At 37.3% G+C, this 22,913-nt stretch overlaps 1 protein-coding gene and 1 pseudogene across 5 annotated transcripts in view; one reads left to right on the top strand and one right to left on the bottom strand.

Annotated features, from left to right (window-relative positions):
* Positions 1-22,913, bottom strand: part of TCF12 (transcription factor 12) — a 379,535-nt gene that overhangs the window by 345,386 nt on the left and 11,236 nt on the right. Inside the window, exon 3 of one of the 5 annotated variants that reach the window (XM_065900475.1) lies at positions 4,279-4,287. The exons of the other annotated variants lie outside the window; for them this stretch is intronic. Within the exon in view, the coding sequence (XP_065756547.1) occupies positions 4,279-4,287 (9 nt within the window). The remainder of the gene's footprint in view (positions 1-4,278; positions 4,288-22,913) is intronic. 5 annotated transcript variants of the gene reach the window in all.
* On the top strand, positions 8,463-12,542 carry LOC136143676 (Krueppel-like factor 4 pseudogene; annotated as a pseudogene).

The following is a 22,913-nucleotide window of genomic DNA, read 5'->3' as shown; positions in this document are numbered from 1 at the left end:
CTGAAAAATTTCATGAGTCTTGAGGCACTGGTAGAAATACATAAAACAGACTCCCTCAGTAGTGAGGAATAATCAGCCCCAGCCCAAGCACTACTCTGGACCCACCTAACAAATCTTAAAAATACCAAAAAGGATTAAGATGTTTCAAAGTAACTTAACTACATCCAGAACAAGGTTCAAGAATAGTTTTAGTAATATAAAAATATACAGCACCCAGCAAGGTAAAATCACAATAAAATCTGAAAACTAATAAAAAATTACTAGCCATACAAAGAAGCAAAAAGGTACAAACCATACAGAGAGGGGAAAAATCAACTGACTCCAACCACAACTGACACAGATGTAAGAACCAACCAACCAGGATATTAGATCAGTTACTATAACTATTCCATGTGTTCAGAAAGTTTAGAGATGTGGAAGATATAAGAAGACACAAATCGGGGACTTCCCCGGTGGCACGGTGGTTAAGAATCTGCTTGCCAATGCAGGGGACACAGGTTCAAGCCCTGATCTGGGACAATCCCACATGCCGGAGCAACTAAGCACATGTGCCACAACTACTGAGGCTGCGTGCCACAACTACTGAAGCCCGCACACCTACAGCCTGTGCTCCACAACAAGAAGCCACCACAATGAGAAGCCCGTGCACCACAACAAAGAGTAGGCCCCGCTCGCCACAACTAGAGAGAGCCCACACACAGCAACAAAGACCCAAAGCAGCCAAAAATAAATAAATTTTTAAAAGCTTAAAAAAAAAAGAAGACACAAATCAAGCATCTGGAGATGAAAACTATAATGTATGAGATGAAAATTACACAGAACAAGATTGATGGAAGATTAAACATGGCAGAAGAAAAGGTAGTAAACTTGAAGACATAGCAGAACAATCCAATATTAAACACAATGAGAAAAGAGGATTTTTTTTTTTAATGAAGTGAGCTGTGGCACAAGTCCAAGAGTCCTTCCCCATATAATTGGAGTTTCTGAAGGTGAGGGGGCACAGTAAATTATCTGAAGAAAGTTTCCAAAATTTGTCCCAATTTGATGAAAATTATAAACTCACAGATCAAAGAAGTTCAACAAATACCAGGCAAAAGAAACATGAAGACATGCATACACCAAGTCATATCATAATCAAATTGCTCAAAGCCAGTAATTTTTTTTAATCTTAAAAGCAAACAGAGAAAAAAGATACACATTACATAGAGAGAAACAAAAATGACATTAGATTCCACATTGGAAATTATAAAAACAAGACGACACTGGAGCAAATCTTTAAAATGCTGAAAGAAAAAGCTACCCATCTACAATTCTCTACCTAGCAAAAATACTTTCTTAAAAACAAAGAACTACTCAAGAATTTTTGAGACATGCAAAAGCTGAAAGGAATTCACTAACAACAGATCTCCACTGTGAGAAATATTAAAGTTTTTCAAACACAAGGAAAATGATGCCAGATGGAAATGCAGATCTATACTAAGAAATAAAGAGCAATGGGAATGGTAACTTAATAAATGTATATGGGTTTTTATTATTTAAATCTCTTTAAAAGATGATGGATTAAACAAAAATAACAAGGATCTGGTGTTGGATTTATTACATATGTAAAAGTAAAATGTATGGCAACAATAACACAAAAGCTGGGATGGGAGAAATGGATGTACACTATGGTAAGGTGCTTGAACTATACATGAAATGACATGGTATCCCTTAAGGTACATTAAGATAAGTTGAAAATGTATACTATAAATCCTAACACAACCAGTAAATTAACAACAAAAAGTTTTTCCTAATAAGGTGACAAAGAATACAAAATAAAATCATAAAAATACTCAATTTATCCTAAAAAGAAGGCAGAAGAACAAAGAACATGTGAGATAAATATCAACAGAAAACAAACAGCAAGATGATGCTTTTAACTCTAACCATATCAAACACCACATTAAAATTTCCAGTTTAAAACCAAAGATTTCAGACTGGGTAAAAATGCAAAACTCAATGTACATGCTGCCTAAAATAAAGGCACTTTAAATAGAACAAAGTTAAAAATAAGGAAAAAGTATACAATGCTAACACATCAAAAGAAAGCTGAAGTATATGTATTAATATCATGTAAAGTAAATTTATGAGCAAAGAACATTAACAGGGATAAAGGAGGCCATTTCATGATAAAGCAGTCAACTCATCAAGAGGATATAAAATTCCTAAACATTAATGCATATAATAATAGAGCTTCAAAATATGTGTATACAAACTAATATAACTGCAAGGATAAATAAAACACTCACAACTCTAGTCAGAGATTTCAATTCCCCTCTCTCAACAACTGGTAAATCAACCTAAAAGAAAATCAGAAAGGATATAAAAGACCTGAACAATACTGTAAACCAAAATGATCTGATTTAGAAAACACTCCACCAACCAACAGTAGAAGAACATCTGCCAAGTCAAACCATATTCCAGGCCATAAAACAAGACTCAGTACATTTAAAAGGGCTCAATTCATACAAAGTACGTTCTCTGACCGTAATGGAATTAAACTAGAAATCCGCAACAGAAATATCTCTAAAATGATATTCTCCCCAAATATTTGTAAACTGAATAACAACCACTTCTAAATAATTCATGGGTCAAAGAAGAAATCAAAGAGATATCAGAAAATATTTAACCTAAATGAAAATAACTACTCATATCAAAATTTGTGAAATGTTACTAAAGGAGTACTTGAGGAAAGGGGAGAATTTATAGCACTAACGACCTCTATTAGAGAATAAGAAAAGTCTCAAATTAATGACTTCAAAATCTAAAATTTAAAAAGAAAAAATTACACCTGAAATAAAGAGAAAGCAAATAATAAAATCACACCAGAAATCAAAGAAATGAGAAAATAAAATAAAATAAAGAAAACCACTGAATCCAAAGCTGGTTCTTTGAGAAGATGGGTAAAACTAATACACTTTTAGTCAGAGTGATCAAGAGAAAAAAGAAAGAAGAAACGAATTAGCAATATCAAGAATAAGAACAGTGACATTACTACAAATTTTACAGATATTAAAAGGATAATAAGCAAATATTATGAACTCTATTTCAACAACTTAAATGACATAAACAACTTACATTCAACAACTTAAATGACATAAACAAATTCCTCATTCAACGACTTAAATGACATAAACAAATTCTTTGAGAAGTACAAACTACCAAAGTTTAAACAAGAAGAAATCAATCATCCAAGTAGCTGAATTTTTAGTTAAAAATCTTCCAACAAAAACAATCTCCAGACCCAGATGGTTTCACTGGTAACAACAAATATTTAAGGGAGAGATAATATCAATTATACACAAACTCTTCTAGAAAATTTAAAAAGAGGGAATACTGCCCAGCTTATTCTATGAATCCAGCATTAACCCGGTGTCAAAATCAGACAAAAAGACATTCGGAGAAAAGAAAACTACCTATGTTCATCAACATGTGAAGAAATTTTAACAAATTCCAACAACATATAAAAAGATTAATTCTTCATGACCACATGGGGCTTATCTGCATAATGCAACTTGGTTTAACAATAAAAAATCAATCACTGTAACTCCCCCATATTAGTAACAAATTTAAAAAGAAAAGCCGTGTGATCATCTCTATAGATCAAAAAAAAGCATAAGGCAAACCCAACGTCCATTCCTGGAAAAATCTCTCAGAAGTTTTAACAGAAGGAAACTTCCTCAGTCTAATAAATGGCACTACATTAAAGCCTACAGCTAACATCACACTTAATGGTAAAAGACTAAATACTTTTCCTCTAAGATCCAAAACAAATCAAGTTGTTCTGTTCTCACCACTTCCATTCAAAATTATACTAGTTGCAATAAAGTACAATCAGAAAAGAAAAAAAAATAATAATAATAAGGCATCCAGATTAGAAACCAAGAAGTAAAAGAGACTTCACTCACAGACTACATGACCATCAACAAAATACCTCTATAGAATGGAATCTACAAAAAAGTACTGGAATTAATAAGTTTTAAAAATCTGTGCAGGACAAAATGTCAACACACAAAACTCAATTATATTTCTATATACTGGTAACTAACAATCAGAAATTGAATTTTAAAAACAATACCATAGGAGCTTCCCTGGTGGCACAGTGGTGAAGAATCTGCCTGCCAATGCAGGGGACACGGGTTCGAGCCCTGGTCCAGGAAGACCCCCACATGCCACGGAGCAACTAGGCCCGTGGACCACAACTACTGAGCCTGCGCTCTAGAGCCCGTAAGCCACAACTACTGAAGCCTGTGTGCCTACAGCCCATGCTCCACAACAAGAGAATGCACCACAATGAGAAGCCCACGTACCAAAATGAAGAGTAGCCCCCGCTCACCGCAACTAGAGAAAGCCCGTGCATAGCAACAAAGACCCAACGCAGCCAAAAATAAATAAATAAAATAATTTTTAAAGTCTTTTAAAAAAATAACAAAATAAAATAAAAACAATACTATATATAACAACATCAAGAAGTATGAAATACTTATAAATCTAATAATATATGTGAGAGACCTATATAGAGATCACTATAAAATATTGCTCAGAGAAACTAAAATGATCTAAATAAACAAAATTATATTATCTTCCCATAGGGTCAGAAAACTTGATTGATATTGTCAAGATGTCATTTCTCTCCAAACTTATCTGTGGATTTAAAGCAATCCCAGTCAAAATCCCAGAAGGCTTTTCTTCTGTAGCAATTGACAAAACAGTACTAAAATGTATATGAAAATGCAGAGGACCTAAAATAACCAAACACTATAAAAGAACAAATTTAGGGGGCTTCCCTGGTGGCGCAGTGGTTGAGAGTCCGCCTGCCGATGCAGGGGACACGGGTTCGTGCCCTGGTCCAGGAGGATCCCACGTGCCGCGGAGCGGCTGGGCCCGTGAGCCATGGCCATGGAGCCTGTGCTCCGCAACGGGAGAGGCCACAACGGTGAGAGGCCCGCGTACCGCAAAAAAAAAAAAAAAAAAAAAAAAGAACAAATTTAGAACAGTAACACTACCTGATTTCAAGACACATTACAAAGCTGCAGTAATCAAACAAGTGTGGTATTGCATAAAAACAGCCAAAGATCAACAGAAACACTATAAAGCACAGAAAAAAGACACATAAATATATGGAAAATTTTTTATAAACATGCAAATGAATTCATTTGAGAATGAATAATCTTTTCAACAAATGGTGCTTTAACAGTTGAAAATCATATACAAAGAAATGAACTTCAAACCCATACCTCATACCATATTAAATAACAAACTCAAAATGGATCACAGACCTATATGTAAAACTAAATTTTAAAAGTTGCAGAAGTAAATACAAGGGAAAACTTTTGTGACCATTGGTTAGGTTAAGATTTCTTAGATCACAATACCAGAAGGACAATCCGTAAAACAGTAACTTGAAAAACTGAATCTCATCAAAAATAAAAACTATTACACTCTTCAAAACATACTCAAGAGAATGAAAAAAAACCACCCAGAAAGTGGGTGAAAATATCCATAAATCACATTTCATAAAGAACTTGCACCCAGATTATTTAAAGCAATCTCAAAACTCAGTAATAAGAAAATAATCTTATTTAAAAATAGACTTAAATGTGAAGATCCTTCACCAAACAAGATAAAAGATGGCAAGTAAGCACATGAAAAGATGCTCAATGTCATTAGTAATTAGGAAAATATGTATTAAAACCACAATGAGAGGGACTTCCCTGGTGGTGCACTCGTTAAGAATCCACCTGCCAATGCTGGGTACATGGGTTCAAGCCCTGGTCCGGGAAGACCCCACATGCCGCGGAGCAACTAAGCCCGAGTGCCACAACTACTGAGCCTGCATGCCACAACTACTGAAGCTCACACGCCTATAGCCCATGCTCCGCAACAAGAGAAGCCACCGCAATGAGAAGCTCGTGCGCCACAACAGAGTAGTTCCCGCTCGCCGCAACTAAAGCCTGCGTGCAGCAACAAAGACCCAACGCAGACAAAAATAAATAAATTTATTAAAAAAAAAAAAAAAAACACAAGATACCACCACACACCTATTAGAATGGCTAAATTTTAAAACAATGACCATACCAAGTGTATCCATACAAGGATGTAGAGGGACTGAAACTCATATACTCCAAGTAGGAGTGTAAAATTAGATAACTACTGTGGAAAAAGTGTTTGGCAGTTTCTTAAGCTTATAGATATCTACCATATAAATATCCATACAAATACTTGTTTAAGAATGGTCATAAGAGCTTTTTTGTAATAATCAGAAATTGGACATAACCCAAGTACCCATCAACAGGACAAGGGACAAATTGTGGTATAGGAATTACCATTAAGCAATAAAAAAGAATAAACTATTGATACATGGATAAATCTCAAAATAATTATGCTGAGTGAAAGAAGCCAGACAAAAAGGACATTCTGTGTGGTTTTATTTATTTAAAAACTCTAGAAAATGAAAACTAATCTAGGCAGAAAAGATATACAAATGGGCATGAGAAAATTTTAGAAAGGGATATACATGTTCATTATCTTGATTGTGGTGATAGTTTCCTATTAAACTTTATACTTTAAATATGTGCTATTTATTATAACTAGTTGCTAGAAGTTTAGTCACATGTTGCCAGTGGCTACTGTAAAGTACATCTAAAGCCTCTCCCTTACCCAGTCTTCCCACTCACCATGCCTTCACCTAGTACACCAGCAAAAGATGCACCAACTCTCTGGACAGAAGTAGCTGTTTTAACCTCTACTTTGTGACACTTTAATCATTTCTATTAAAGCACTTTCCAGGTTGTACTGTTATTTACCTGTTCACATGACTGTCTTCCCCAACAAATTACAAGCTCTTCCAGGAGGAAGACCATACCCATGTCACCTTTATAATCCCAGATACCAAGCACAGAGCCTGACACAAAGTGTATGCTGAATAAATGTTGGTTAAATAAAGCATACAACTCATATCTTTTATGAATTTTTTCATAAGTCTTCTTACATTGTTTTCTATACAAAGAAACACCACAACAATTGACGTGTGTATGTGATAAGGAAATTGTCAAATCATCCTCGCCTAAAAGAGATGTTTTTAATTCATACTTGACTGAGTTTCAAGGCAACTTTTTTTTCTGGCAGATAGAGTTTTACATCTATAATTTTTCATCCAATAAAATGACTGAATTCCTGTATGTAACAGACAATGCTCTATGTACTTAGAATAAATTATAGAATAAAACAAAGTAAAACAAAAGAACTTTACATTCTGGTTTAATAATTAGAAGAGTGAGTTTATGATGCTTTTTGGCAGATACCTTTCAAAAAATATTGAGATAACAAAACTGTGTATTAATAAGTATTCATAATCATATTAACATATGTAGAAATACACAAATTATGTTTAATTAGGGTACAGTATAATGCAACAGTCAATGAAATAAATAGCCCAGAACACCTAAAAACATAGATATCTAAAATAATTGAATAGAATGAATAAAGATAAAATCAAGGATTTCAACTATATTTTTAAACGTTAACAACTGCTTTGCCTTTTCAGAATGCTGTGAAAATGACCTTTTCTGGAAGTCACGAAATCAGGAAATTTTCTCTCACACATTGTCACCAACAAAATCCGGCTGGAATCAAGAGAAATCAGGCAGAGAAAATCAACTCACTTAGAAGTAATCTGTATTTGGGCCTTGTCCATTTCTTATAGATGATGATTTCACTGGGGAAAAAGTGGGACTTTTCATCCCACTTTCCATGTCCTGACCATGGAAAAGTGTAAGCATTCTTTTCCCTCTAATAATATAGAAGGATGAGTGCAAAGGAAAATGTAGGAAGGTAAAATGGGGTGGTAATGCTTGTGATAATGGAACATGTTAATCTTCTACAAAGGCCTCAAAAACTGCTGTTACTTCTGCACTTTTGGCTATGACCTCTGAGCTGACTCCATCATAAACTTCAGTCTTCATCTTCATTCTGAGGTGACTGCATCATTGAAAACAATGTTTTATCTTCTCAACTTACAAAAAGTGTTTACTACTCCACTGATATTCACTCCAGTTTGTCTTAACAGTCTCTTCTGAAGTAAAGGGATTTTTTTAAAGGTCTGTCTACACAGATTACCCTGAGACTAAGAAACTCTCATATACTAGACTAAATTCTTCAAAGAGAGGAAAAAAATTCCTCTTTGTATATGAATTCTGATATTTTGGAGTTAGAGTAACGTTTTCAGGTCACTTATGACACGAGGGCATCATGTAGGCTTTTCTGTAGAGATCCAGAGGACAGATTTTGTTTTGTTGTTGTTGTTGTTATTGTTGTTGAAGGTGAAGCATCTGACACTACTGTGAATGATATATTTTTTAAAGTTTTATTTATTTTTGGCTACGTTGGGTCTTAGTTGCAGCACCCGGGATCTTTGTTGAGGCATGCAGCATCTTTCGCTGGGGAGCGTGGCCTTCGTCCTGGTACGCAGGCTTCTCTCTAGTTGTGGTGTGCAGGTTTTCTCTTCTCTAGTTGTGGTGCACAGGTTCCAGGGGGCACGGGCTCTGTAGTTACGGCACGCGAGTTCCAGAGTGAGTGGGCTCTATAGTTTGTGGCATGTGGGCTCTCTAGTTGATGCACACAAGCTCAATAGTTGTGGCACATGGGCTTATTAGTTGCCCCGTGGGGCATGTGGGATCTTAGTTCCCTGACGAGGGATCGAACCCGCATCCCCTGCATTGCAAGGTGGATTCTTTACCACTGGACCACCAGGGAAGTCCCCAGAGGGTAGACTTCAGCAATACACAACACTTCAAAATGTATACTCCTTTGTCATTTGGAAAGCATTTTCATATGCACATTTAAGCCTCACAAAATCCTTGTGAATAAGGCTTATTCACCTCCATAGCGATAAATAAATCATATAAAATAAAAACCTTGACATCACCTCCAATGGCTCACTTCACCTCACACTACAAACTCAATTAAGAAGAGGTGCCATCTCAATGACTAAACAGTGAATATTGTTTAAATTAATTTTCTACTCTTGGATGTCCCCAAGTTGGCATGGATTTGGAACAGTTTCCTTCTCTGATTTCCTTTTATTATTTTTTCTTTTTAAGAACAAATAAAGTACTGAAAATTAAAAAAAAAAAGAGAGAAGTTCCCATTAATTCCACATCTACATGTTCTCACTTGTATCCTCACTAAGCGCTGCTACATGCAAAGCTGTCATTTAAGCTGTGCACCACACACCTTCGGGGGTATCACTCACAATGCAGTGTAACACCTGACCGTACATGGTTGTCCTGACTTCATGAATACTGCTCTCATTCAAGAACCCTGCCTCCACTCTCTCTGTTACACATTTTCTACTAGCCACATTTACCTTCCTAAGAAGAAAAGGGGACTTCTGATTTCAACCATGACATAGTAACTGTGACTGAATTTAATCTGTCACTGCAAACCATCAGAAAATTGGAAAATATATGCAAAATGTCTGCTTCCAGATACTGGAAAACAAACCATGTAAGACTACGATCCCTGAGAAAAGGAAAACAAACTACATGAACTCTACCATCATCCTGGTTTCCTGCCTAAAGTCAATTTGCAGATCATTGTGCAGGGAGGGGATCTCAAGCAGAGTGGTATCACTGAGTTGAAGGAATAAAGACTAGAGTTCGAGGAGGCAAAGGCAGCTGGAATTTGTGGGGGAGAGATCCAGATTAGGAAGCTATATAGAAAAAGAGCTCCAGAAATCTTCATGGGGGTCCCCTTGAGTATGCTACTAACAGCAAATCACACAATATGGTAAAACTGCGCAAAGGAAGGCAAAAATGAGCAAGGAATTTTAAGTTCAACAACTCTCAGAGCTCAAATGGGACTGGGAGATGTCTTAATTGGAAGCAGTGAGAGTGGAACATAAACATTGAAAACTCAAGGAATTCAATAAATATCTCTGAAGGGTTATGACTTAGTAACAAGGAAAACTATTCTTGGCATAAAAATTACACTATACCCACTCTAACAAAGCTTAAAAGCGACACTTGAAGGGACTGAGTTCACCTCTAGTAACTCAATCTCCTGACATAACAAAGTCCTATATTATTTAAAAGAAGACAACAGGGACTTCTCTGGTGGTGCAGTGGTTGGGAATCTGCCTGCCAATGAAGGGGACATGGGTTTGATCCCTGGTCCAGGAAGATCCCACATGCCACAACTAAGTCCACGGAGCAACTAAGTCCACGGGCCACAATAACTGAGCCTGCGCTCTAGAGCCCACACGCCACAACTACTGAGCCCACATGCCACAACTACTGCAGTCCATGCGCCTAGAGCCCGTGCTCCACAACAAGAGAAACCACCGCAATGAGAAGCCTGTGTGCCGCAATGAAGAGTAGCCTCTGCCTGCCACAACTAGAGGAAGCCCACAGGCAGCAATGAAGACCCAACACAGAAAATAAATAAATATATTTTAAAAATAAAAGACAACAAAATCCACTCAACAGTGTAAGATTCAAAATGTTCAGAATTTAATCAAAATTTACCAGACATGTGCAGACGCAAAAAAAAAAAAAGTGACCCATAACCAGAAGAAAAATCTGTCAATACAAATAAGGCTAGAATACAAAGATATTAGCAAACAAAGACTTGAAAACAGCTATTACAAATTATTCACTGATTTAAAGAAAACCAGGAACATTGTGAAGAGATGCAAGACCAAAAAAAAAAGGAGTTCTAGAAATAAAATACAGTATCTGAAATGAAAAATTTACTGGATAGGATGAATAGATTAGACACTGCAAAAGAAAAGATCCTTAGCTTGATGACACAATAATAGAAACTATTAAAATTGAACTGTAAAGAGAAAGAAGGCTGAAAAACAATAATAGAACCTCCGTAACCTGTGGAATAACATCAAGAGAACCAACATAATTGTAATTGGAGACTGTGAGGGAAAAACATTTGAAGATACAATGACTAAAGTGTTTCAACTGTAAACATATATATATCAAACAAACACACATACATACAGGCATAGAAATCTTAAAACCAAATTACTGAAAACAGGAACTTTTAAAAGCAGCCAAAGGGAAAAACTACGTAGAAAAGAACAAAGGAGAATTATTGCAGACTTATGAAAAACAATGAAACCCAAAAAAGAAAAAAAAACCACACACAATAGAAGACATGTTTAAATTATCAAAAGAAAAAAGTCAACATAATTCTATATCCAGCAAAAATACCCTTCCAAAATAAAGGCAAAATAAAAACTTTTTAGAGCAGCAAAAATAAACAGAATTCACTGTCTGCATTCTATATGATAAGAAATTTTTAAAATGCTTCAGGCAGAAGAAAAATGAGACAAAACAGAAAACCCGATATACACAAAGGAATGAAGAATGATGTAAATGGAAAATATATGGATAAATACAAACTCTCTCATAAGACTAATTAAGAAAAAAGAGAAAAGACACAATTACCAATATCGAGAGGGAAAGGTGAAACATGACTACATATCCAACGCAATAAAAGGATAATAGAATATTATGAATAGTGTTAGATCAGGGGCGACCCAGGCGTGGCGCCGGGCAACACAAGCGGCAGCCTCTTCTATGGTCGGGAGTCTGCACCCCCTTCAACAGCTCCCTTCAACCTGGTAGACATCAACGACGTGAGCCCCTCCGGCGGCTTCGTGACCTAGCTTCTGAGGCCCGAACTGGACCCAGTGTACATTCCGCTGCAGCAGCCGCAGCCGCCAGGTGGCGGACTGATGGGCAAGTGTGTGTTGAAGGCGTCACTGAGTGTCCCTGGCAGCAAGTACGACAGCCCGTCGGTCATCAGTGTTAGCAAAGGCAGCCTGGACGGCAGCCACCCAGTGGTGGTGGCGCCCTACAGCAGCAGGCTGGCGCGCATGTGTCCCAAGATCAAGCAGGAGGCTGTCTCCTTGTGCACCGTCAGTCGGCCCCTTGATGCCCACTTGGGCACTGGATGCCCTCTCAGCAATGGCCACCGGCTGCCTGCGCATGACTTTCCCCTGGGGCGGCAGCTCCCCAGCAGGACCACCCCGACCCTGGGTGCAGAGGAACTGCTGAGCAGCAGGGACTGCCATCCTGCCCTGCTGCTACCCCCAGGCTTCCATCCCCACCCCGGGCCCAACTACCCTCCCTTCCTGCCCGACGAGATGCAGCTGCAGGTCCCACCGCTCCATTACCAAGAGCTCATGCCATCCAGCTCCTGCAGGCCAGAGGAGCCCCAGCCAAAGAGGGGGAGAAGGTCGTGGCCCCAGAAAAGGACGGCCACTCACACTCGTGATTACGCAGGCTGCGGCAAAACCTACCCGAAGAGTTCTCATCTCAAGGCACACCTGCAAACCCACACAGGTGAGAAACCTTACAGGCTGCGGGTAGAAATCTGCCCGCTCAGATGAACTGACCGGGCACTACCGCCAACACACAGGGCACCGCCCCTTTCAGTGCCAGAAGTGCGACCAGGCATTTTCAAGGTCGGACCACCTCGCCTAACAACATGAAGATGCACTTCTAAATCCCAAAACAGTGGATATGACCCACACTGCCAGGCGAGAATTTAGTATTTTTTGCCTTTCACACTGTCTTCCCGGTGAGGGGAGGAACCCAGCTTGAAAGCCCTACAACCATGGTCAAGTTCCCAACAAGTCAACTTATGAATGGATAATCTGGAGACATGAGGAAACCAAACAACAAAGAACAGATGGGGTCTATGACTGGATCTTCTATCATTCCAATTCTAAATCCAACTTGATCATATATTCCTGGACTTAGAAAACGCCAAGGAGGTGACTGGATGTTGTGGATATCAGGGTATAAATTAGATCCCTGAGTTGAAGGGAGGGAAGACCAGAATCCCTTGAATTGTTTCGATGCAATATAAGCATAAAGATCACCTTGTATTCTCTTTGCCTTCTAAAATCCATTACTATGATCTTAGAAGAAGAGGAAGAAATTCAGGTACAGAAAATGTGTTTTAATAGCCTAAACGATGGTGTTTGGTGAGTCTTGGTTCTAAAGGTACCAAATGAGGCCAAAGTTCTCAAACTGCTGCATACTTTGACAAGGAAAATCTATTTATGTCTTCCAGTCTACATTTATGACCTAAGTCAGGTAAATACACCTGGTTTACTTTAACGTTTTTATGCACACAGTCTGTCATGCACTGTGGTTTCAGATGTGATGGTTTATTCCAAAGTATGCCTTAAGCAGAACAAATGTTTTTTTCTATATAGTTCCTTGCCTTAATAAATATGTAATATAAATTTAAGCAAACTTCTATTTTGTATATCTGTAAACTACAAAGTAAAAAAATGAACATTTTGTGGAATTTGTATTTTGTATACTCAAGGTAAGAATTAAGTTTTAAATAAACCTATAATATTTTATCTGAAAAAAAATGAATAGTGTTAGACCAATAAATTCAATAACAAATGAAATGGACAAATTCCTTGCAAGACACACATTACAAAAATTGATTCAAGAAGAAACAGAAAACCTGAATGGCCTTAAATCAACTAAAGAAATTAATCACAATTTAAAACCTTTTTATATAGAAAACACTAGGCCTAGAAGGTCTCATTGGTGAATTGTTATATACCTAAGGAAGACAACACCACTTCTACACACTCTCAGAAAATAGAAGAGGAGCAAGGAAACACTTCCTAATTCATTAGATGAGCCCAGCGTGACTGACTCTGATGACAAAACAAAAGACACATACCCCCCCAAAAAAGAATCTACACCTCAATATCCATCATGAATACAGATATAAAAATCCTTTAAAAATATTAACAAATTAAATTCAGTAATATGAAAATGATACATTATGACTAGGTAGAATTTATTCCAGAAACACAAACTTGATTTAGCATTAAAATATCAATTAGTGTTATTTATTACATGAACAGAACAAAGGAGGAAATCCATCTGATGATCTCAATGGATTCAAAGAAAGCATTTAATAAAACATCAATGCATTCATGATTTAAAAAAAAAAATCACTCGGCAAACTGGTATTAGAAGGGTATTTCCTCAGGATCCAGGAATGGGCATTTGTTAAAAGCTCCCAGGTGATGCTAATACATTGTTGGGTTTAGAATCAAGGAAGAGCCAATCCCTCCACCAAACACATTTTAACAATGATGACTTCACCAAATTTTAATATTAAATAACTGTGGTATTTGATAACAGGATATTACACAACTGTCCATGAGACTAGTTTTTCTTTAAATAATCTGAATAACTAGCTAGTGCTGCCTAACTGTAAGGATCACCTTTGAAATCTGATTCCACCACTTAGTAGCTGTTACTCAAACACCTAAGCCTGTTTCCTCATCTGCAAAAAAGGGAGTAAAACTAAATCTGCCTCAAAGAGTTATTATAAAGATTATGTTAAATAATTCATGTAAAAGCGTGCCCTGTGCACAAGGCCTATACATAAAGAACTAATATCTTATTGAATGTTTCTATTACAATAAAACTAATTTAAGTGCTTGTTTTCTAAAGGGTTTTTAGCTTCATTAAGTCATATGTATTGTACAATTATGTCACTTTCTATAACAGGTCAAATCATTACATATATTTTAGGAAATCAAAATATCCTAGTAAAATAAATACGGGCTCAAGAATGCCCTTTATATAGTGATCCCCTACTCACCCTCTCTTGTTAAGTGAAAAGGTTAAGCTGCAGAACTGCTGTTCCCTATTGTGTAAAAAACAAGAGCTATGTATCGCTTGCATATGCATGAAAAACTCTAAGAAACTGAACAGAGTAAATCTCTGCCAAGGGAGTGGAGATGGGGAACAGGAAGTAATGACGAGAAGAACTTTTGTTTTTCACCATATAGCTTTCTATGCTATTCAGATTTTTTTTAGCTTTGGCTTGTATTTTTATAATTTTTCAAAAATAGTTAATAGAAGAAAACATTTTCAGCACTTACATATAGGCTTTCAAAACTAATTTAAAATTTAACACTTTCCTCTCCAGTGTCACCTAGGTTAGTGAAAACCACTACAAATAGATAAAAATATACTTCCTCTGGAAACAACACTTACATATCAGAACAGACCATTTCATTCAAAAGCCAACAAGCCTTTAAAAGAAGAAGAAACTGGAGGGGAGTATAAAATTAACTGCTTCTTTTTACAATCTCTGAAAACCCACTTTGGATTTTGCCTGAACCCTTCTACACCGTTTATTTACATCTAAACCAGCTGAGCCATACCAAACTATTCCTATGTTACTGGTCCAATATCACAGCAACTTGTTAATCTTACATCGGAACACTAAACAAATGCTTTCCTAGAGCTTCCCAAGATGATTTTTATATCAAAATACACTGCTTATGATACATTCTTCTAAACAAAGATAACAGTTGAAAACTCCAAGCTAGTACAGGAATACTGGAAACCAAAAAAAAATTTTCCTACCGCAACCCAGTCTGAGGATTATTTGCAATACAAAAAGTTCTAAAAATTAGGTACTCTTTAAACATCAATGAGATAGTCAATCAAAACAGTTAGATTATTATTAAATGTTAACAAAAGCTCCTTTTTTTCTGAACTTTCTTGCTATTCAGTGAACATCTTCACCAAAAAGTGTCATTTATATTTTTGAAATGTGTTTACAAACACAGCTTTGTTTCACAAAATTCAAAAATACAAAGCCTGCATTCAAATAATAAAAATACCAATTACCTCATCTTTGACTCACTGAATAAATGCAAACCTGCTCCTTTCACAGGGATCAAATGGGTACTTTCAGAGAGCTAAAAATCAATCTAAGGCGGTAAAGGTGGCATCTCAGAAATCTGCAGGTTTCCAAGCAATGAAAGTTTCTGTTTGAAATAAACACTCTGTTAAACTACACAAGGCAATATATTCTATACATTTCCGGGGTAAGCTATATAAGAACTGAGAATCTAGCAGCCACTATCTCAGATAAAGTGGTCTTAAGTCAGTGAGAAGCTTACAATGGACAATATTTGTTCTGAGGTAGATTACTGAGATGAGAATTTTTATCAACTTTATCACAAAGGTCACATCTCTAAACTGATATACCCCTAGATCTCTCCTAACAAAACTCCTTAACTTTCAATTAATGTTTCCCTCAGAACAAAATTTTTCCAAATTCCACATACAAGGGTCAACTCAATTCCTGGCTTAAGAAAAAGAAAAGATAAAAAATACAATTTCCAAAGACTTCATGTTGAGATTTGCAACCCAATTTCAAAAGACAACGTATTTTCTACAGTCAACAAAAGCAGCTTTTGGCCCAAAAATCTGAGGATGAGTTTAAAAGCATTCAATAAAAGATGATGGTTCAGGGGCTTCCCTGGTGGCGCAGTGGTTGAGTGTCTGCCTGCTGATGCAGGGGACATGGGTTCGTGCCCCGGTTCAGGAAGATCCCACATGCCGCGGAGCGGCTAGGCCCGTGAGCCATGGCCGCTGAGCCTGCGCTTCCGGAGCCTGTACTCTGCAACAGGAGAGGCCACAACAGTGAGAGGTCCGTGTACAGCAAAAAAAAAAAAAAAAAAAAAAAAAGATGGTTCACCCTTCCACCAGAAATTAAGCAGGTGAATAGACTCAGTTCCATTAAATAAGATTATCTTTTTCTGCTCTTATAGATGTTTCCCCACATCTATTATAATGCTAGACCATATAACCTCTCTTCTTCTGTGGTTCAACCCAACTGGCAAAAATCTAGGTTACTGTAGGAAAAGTATCACTTCCAAGGTTTTGGCCATCTAGTGGTTTCCAAACTGTGGTAAAATGGTTCCTACAGCCCTCATACAACAGAGTTCCTCTACCCAATCAAGGCCAGTATCAGAAAAGTCATCCTCCCCACAATATGACATTACTAAAGAACAAAAATGGCACACACTCTGTGAAAAGAAAACACTATGGAAGAGTTTGCTCTTTAGAGCTAGGGCTAGCTGTGGTTCAGGAGAGGCAGCTGTATTCACATACAACCTCAGTGGCTTGACCGCTTGGCCACTTCCTGCTCATCCTTGATGTTTAAATGTGGGGTCTTGGATGCGCTAAGATCTTTTCAGAAGAAGTACGAGAACAGGTGGAACATGCTAATAAATGAACACCACAGGTCTCCAGACAGCTAATACACACAGTTCAGTGCTTCCTTAAAACTTCACCATGCAGCTGATATTAGGAAATAAAAATGCAATTTAGGATATTTAATCTAAGAAATTTAATTTAGGGAATTTAATCACTCTTTCCAGCAATCTATCACACATCCCCAAACCTAAATATAGTCATTCACCAGGTGTTTGACCTTAAAGTAGGGTACTTTGCAGAAATACAAGTGTAAAACACTATCTTTGCTTTCAGAAAACATACAATCTAAGATATATATATATATATATATATTTTTTTTTTTTTAATGAGAGTATTCTAAAACAGAAAACCTTTGTTCAATATTCACAAGAAGCAGGCTTCAGTCTTCTTTTAAACCTTACAGTGTTAACCCATTAGCTGTCCAGCTACAATAACTGGCTGGACTCAAAATCTGCTGGCCATACTGCCTTATTGGCTTTAGCTTTGCCTTCAGGAGCAAACAAGAACAAGTACTTTCCTTTACCGAGAGTCCTTTAAATATCTGGAAGCCATATTTTTACAAAATTATGACCTGAAATGGCTGGAAAAGATTTCATAAAGGAAAGGGGGCTCAAATGGCACAAAAATGGCAAGTAAATATTCCAGTTTGTAAGAAAAGAATAACTAGAGGCAGGAGGTCAGGTAAAGAACAGTGCAACTGAACCATACAATTCAGACTAGGGAGTAGTGAGTATAAAACTGGCTAAAGTAGGTTCCTATCAGATTATTAAAGAACTTAAATGCCAAGGTAGGACTTCTGTTTGTTTTGATAGCCAATAGGGAACACATGTAGACTCTTGAGACAAACCACAGGAGAAAGATGTTTTAAAGATATGAGGATTGTGTTTTGGACTAAACATTTGGGTCCCCCCAAAATTCATCTACTGAAGCCCATATTTGGAGATGAGGCCTTTGATAGGTAATTAGGGTTAAATGAGGTCATGAGGCTGGGGCCCCTGTGATGGCATTAGTGCCCTTATAAGAAAGGACACCAGAGAGTTCTCTCTCCCTTATCCCCTCTCACTCACACACTGAGGAAAGGCTATGTGAGAACACAGCAAAAAGGCAGCCCGTAAGCCAGGAAGAGTTGACATCAGAACCTGACAGCTCTGGTACCCTGATCTTAGACTTCCAGCCTCCAGAACTATTGGAAAATAAATTGCTGCTGTTTAAGCCATCCAGTCTGCAGTATTTTGTTATGGCAGCCTGTGCAGACTAAGACAGACTGGAAAAGAGAGCAAATGGCAGCAAGGAGGCCAAGTAAGAAGACTACTACAATGTCCAGTGGTGAAGTAACAAATAACAGCAGTAGCAGCAAGAATGCAGAAGCCATCAATTACCTATGAAAGAAAAATAAGCTACTTCACCTGGCCCCAGGGTTCTTAGAAATTATATTCAGGAACCCTAGCTATCCACTTCCAAGGTCCTTAGTTTTTCTGTTTCACCTACCATCTACTCTCATGTCACTGCAATTTAATAACGATCTTTCAAGAGGACATTAAGAATTATTACAATCAGAAGGCCCCAGAACTTTCTTGACTCTTGTCAAGTGACTGTCAAATCATCCTATAATCCTAAACCCAGTCACTGTCTAATCCTAAAGAACAACCAGCAAATACCTCCAATGGAGCCTATCAGTCCACAGGCCTCCACCAAAACCACCCCACTAGCGGTACTGGCTCTGGGTTCCATGAAGTTTGAATTTGTTGATTTCCTTCTTTAAAACAAAGTGCAAAGTTCTAAACAATACAATCCCATAAATACATATATACATGGAGTCAGTAAAAACCTCAATATTTCCCAATAAAAGGTGGCCTAGGTGTTTTATATACCCAGACAAGCACACTAATTGGAAAGGGGCAGCGCTGGGACCTGGGAAAGCCCTCATCTTCCCTAATCACAAAGAACCTGGAAAAGTAGCACCAGCACACAGCCCCAGCCCTGATACCTTGTCATTTACGGATAAGACTAAGTCAACCCTTCCTGCTTCCAGCAGAGGCATACAGCAGAAGAGAGCTCCACTTGCATTTCCCAACCTCATCCTTGCACCCTCTCATCCTCACTCAGGAGTATACCAAGGCCACCACATCCAGTACTTTAAAATCTTCAAAAGGTTAACTCTTACTGACACTGAAGTTTTGTTCAGATTACTGCTCATCAAACAAAGCAAAAACTTTCCTAAGAACTATTCAACTGTCACCCTACTTAAGCCTGTGGTTAACCTTGTTACTACAACAGATCCTCAACAAGGATTTAAAGCTAAGCTGAGGGGACTTCCCTGGTGGTCCAGTGGTTAAGAATCCACCTTCCAATTCAGGGGACTCGGGTTCGATCCCTGGTCGGGGAACTAATATCCCACATGCCGCGGGGCAACTAAGCCTGCGCTCTAGAGCCTGTGTGCCACAACTAGAGAGAAGTCTGTGAGCCACAACGAAGAGCCCACCCACCACAACGAAAGATCCCCCATGCTGCCACTAAGAGCCGATGCAGCCAAATAAATAAATATTTTTAAAATAAATAAAAATAAATAAAAAATAAAACTAAGCTGAGAATATAGGACTCAAAGGTACTAATTTGGGGGCTATATGGTTTGAGATATAATTAACAGAGTTTACTTTATTGCGTTAACTTCCCTCATCTAACCAAAAAGAGAAAGAACTCATCTGAAGAATTCTGAGATTGACTGTTGGAAATGTATGAGTTTTGCATAAATAGTCATTCATTCCACAACTTGTGAACTTGGAATCCCTTCAAGAGTTGCTATGCCACCTAACATAAGACAACTAATATTCGTACAGAATCACAAACCTCCACATTTTAGAAATAATTTCCTTAAAAATTATTTAATTTCATGACTTTCACAACCTCTTAGGCAGTATTTTTATTCTCCTCATTTTAGACATGAGATAGACTCAGAGAAGTTAACATACTGCCGTAGGATCACAAACCTGGTAAATGATAAAGCCAACAATGAATCAAAACTTTGTGACTCCAAACTCCCCCTCTTTCCAGCATACCACAATGTCTCTCTCTCTGTTCTCCACCACCTTTATAACTAAACAAACACTAAATCTTTGAAAAGGGGGAAGTGAAAATAATGAATTTTCCACACTATGAAACAACCATTCTTTTCTATGGCCTCAACTAAATAATAGCTGTGAATATTCCAATATCTTACAACTATCAAATTTCATCTTCCTCCCAAGGCACAAAGTCTGATGACAGCTAAACAATAAAAGAAGACCACACACAAAAAGAATTATACTCTCCTAAAGACATTTCGGACTGTAGTTGTCTATATCTAATATCTTGTAATACCAACAAGAAAAGTTTTATTTTATGGAGGCTTTTGATTATTGTTTTCTTTTTAACAATCAATAAATCTTGAAGCACTTTCTTTTGGAGATTATCAGCATGGCACCATTTAAGCCTCCAGTTACAACAAAAAATTGTAAAGATTTCTGGAGATATTAAATTCCTCCTCATGACAAACGGTACTCTGGTGCAGACTGGTATCAGTGCAGGTGCAACTATGACTGATCAGTTTGCTACTTCTGAGGGGCAATAAGAAACCACAGGCAAATGTGTATCACTGTTGACTTCTCTATTTCCTCTGTAAAATGAACAATTACCAACTTCCTACAAGAATTATGAGTTAAATAGTGAATGACTAAATATTTATGAAGTACATTTATCATTATTGATTTTTTTTTAAATAATAAGACTCCTCCCATTCCCCCAGTCATTCACTGGGCAAAGTCCCACTGCTCTACAACTTGTTCAGCAAGTCTCAGAGCCTACCCACTCTGGCAATACTCTGAAGTTTGACAAGAAATGTTATATAAAGTATGAAGGCAAGACAGACCCTGGCTGTATGGTCTGTTCTGTGTTCCCACAGCAGGGAATCTCAAACCTCTACAAACTTTATGTGGATTTAATTATTCAATATCATATAATGATTCTTCAGACAGTAACACTGGTAATGCTACAGGGAACAGGTCTGCAAGGGAACCAGAAAATTCAGTATAGTCAATTGACCTGCCTCTCAAAACAGATACACAAAGACTAGTTTATTACACACTCACTTCATTGCTACGTTCATAGTTATATTAAACAGTAACTATTAAACATAGTTATATTAAACTACGTTCATAGTTATATTAAACAGAGCCTGAGCTGATGACAGGCTCCTGAGGAAAATTTCATACGCTCATTAGAATCACAATTTGTTTTTAATGAAGATACCTTTAATGAATATACTGCAGGAATAAACATCATGCTACTAACCTATGAAAACTTTTAACCAATATAAAAGTAGAGAATAAAATTACCAAAGACTGGTTTTGTTGTCTGTCCTCTATGAAACCAAATCTTAGCTCCTCCTTTTCTTCATGAATATGACTTGTAGGATTTTCTGCTGTTTGCTCTCACACAGTTAAATTTGGATAAGAGTCAAGGCTGAGGCTTTATCTTGGAGGTAATAACATGCTGCTGATTTTTTATATGTATATATACATAATTATTTCTTACTTGGTATTATGTATTTATGTAAATATATGTTAGCATCCTGAAATTTTCCATGCAAAATTACCAGGGAAATATCACTACACTCCTTGGCCCAAAAGATGAAAAGCTTATACCTCCTCAAAATGAAAACTGACTTCCTAAAACAATGTATAGGGCAAACTTCTCAAACCACAAAGCTCAGTCCGAAAAGCTTATACTGTATTCCAAGAAGAATTTCCTTTATATTAACAAGTCCACCACAATTTTTTTCTGTATTTAAAATAATTGTCTCTAGCCTAGACTTTTAGTCCAAAAGAGAAATTCTTATTTTGAGATGAAAACAACAACAGTGGGGAGGGGGTGAGGGAGATTCACACACACACACACACACACACACACACACACACACACACACACAGAAGGGGAGGTCTATAACACCTTTTTGGAACTCCATGGGGCCGGGTGGGTTTTAGAATTCCATTTTTCAGATTTTAGAAAAGAAATACAGTATACAAACCATACCATACAAATCACCCCCAGCACCTGGTAATCATACAGTAACTAGAAAAATAAGAAATGTCAATGGCCTCCCTTCAGATAAGATCGAATCTTGCCACTAAAATAATTTATGCTGAATTTAAAGGAAAAAATTTGATTCATATCTTCTCCGATTTCAAAATGGCAGATCAGTGATTGTGGACCTTTGGCAAGTAAAAAGGTGGTCTTGACATATCATAAATAAACTGTGCTATCACCTAAAATAAAAAGAACTAGCTAATGCTTAAATAAGAGACACTTAGGATATTTAATAAAGTCTTAAAGTGGATCTAATTACTTGCCTAGTTGGAAAAGCATAATCAATTCAAGCTGCCTGTAAGTTGCCACCAACAGATTCAACATGCATCATCTTCCCCCTTTAACTTTATTCCAAATTGGGACCAACACTGAAAAACATTTTCCAAAACCTAAGTATGTCAAAGTCAGCTAGATACAGTAGGGTTTCCAAATAGCAAAAATCTAACAGGACCTCCTAACTCAGGAGAACTCAATGATTTTCATCCCTTGTTTATGAATGCCCATATAAACTTAGATTCTCTAAACTAACTTGTGGCCAAATCATGTTTCTGCCATAAGTTCAAAGTGAGCCTAGCATTTTTTCCTCTCCAGTAGCATAGTAAACCCTTTTTTTTATTCCCAACCATCTCAAAACAACATACGCCTCAGAATAGAGGCTGGATGACTGTA

Source organism: Phocoena phocoena, chromosome 2 (genome assembly GCF_963924675.1).
Source record: "Phocoena phocoena chromosome 2, mPhoPho1.1, whole genome shotgun sequence".
NCBI classification, from domain to species: domain Eukaryota; kingdom Metazoa; phylum Chordata; class Mammalia; order Artiodactyla; family Phocoenidae; genus Phocoena; species Phocoena phocoena.
This window is presented reverse-complemented; position numbering and strand designations above follow the sequence as displayed.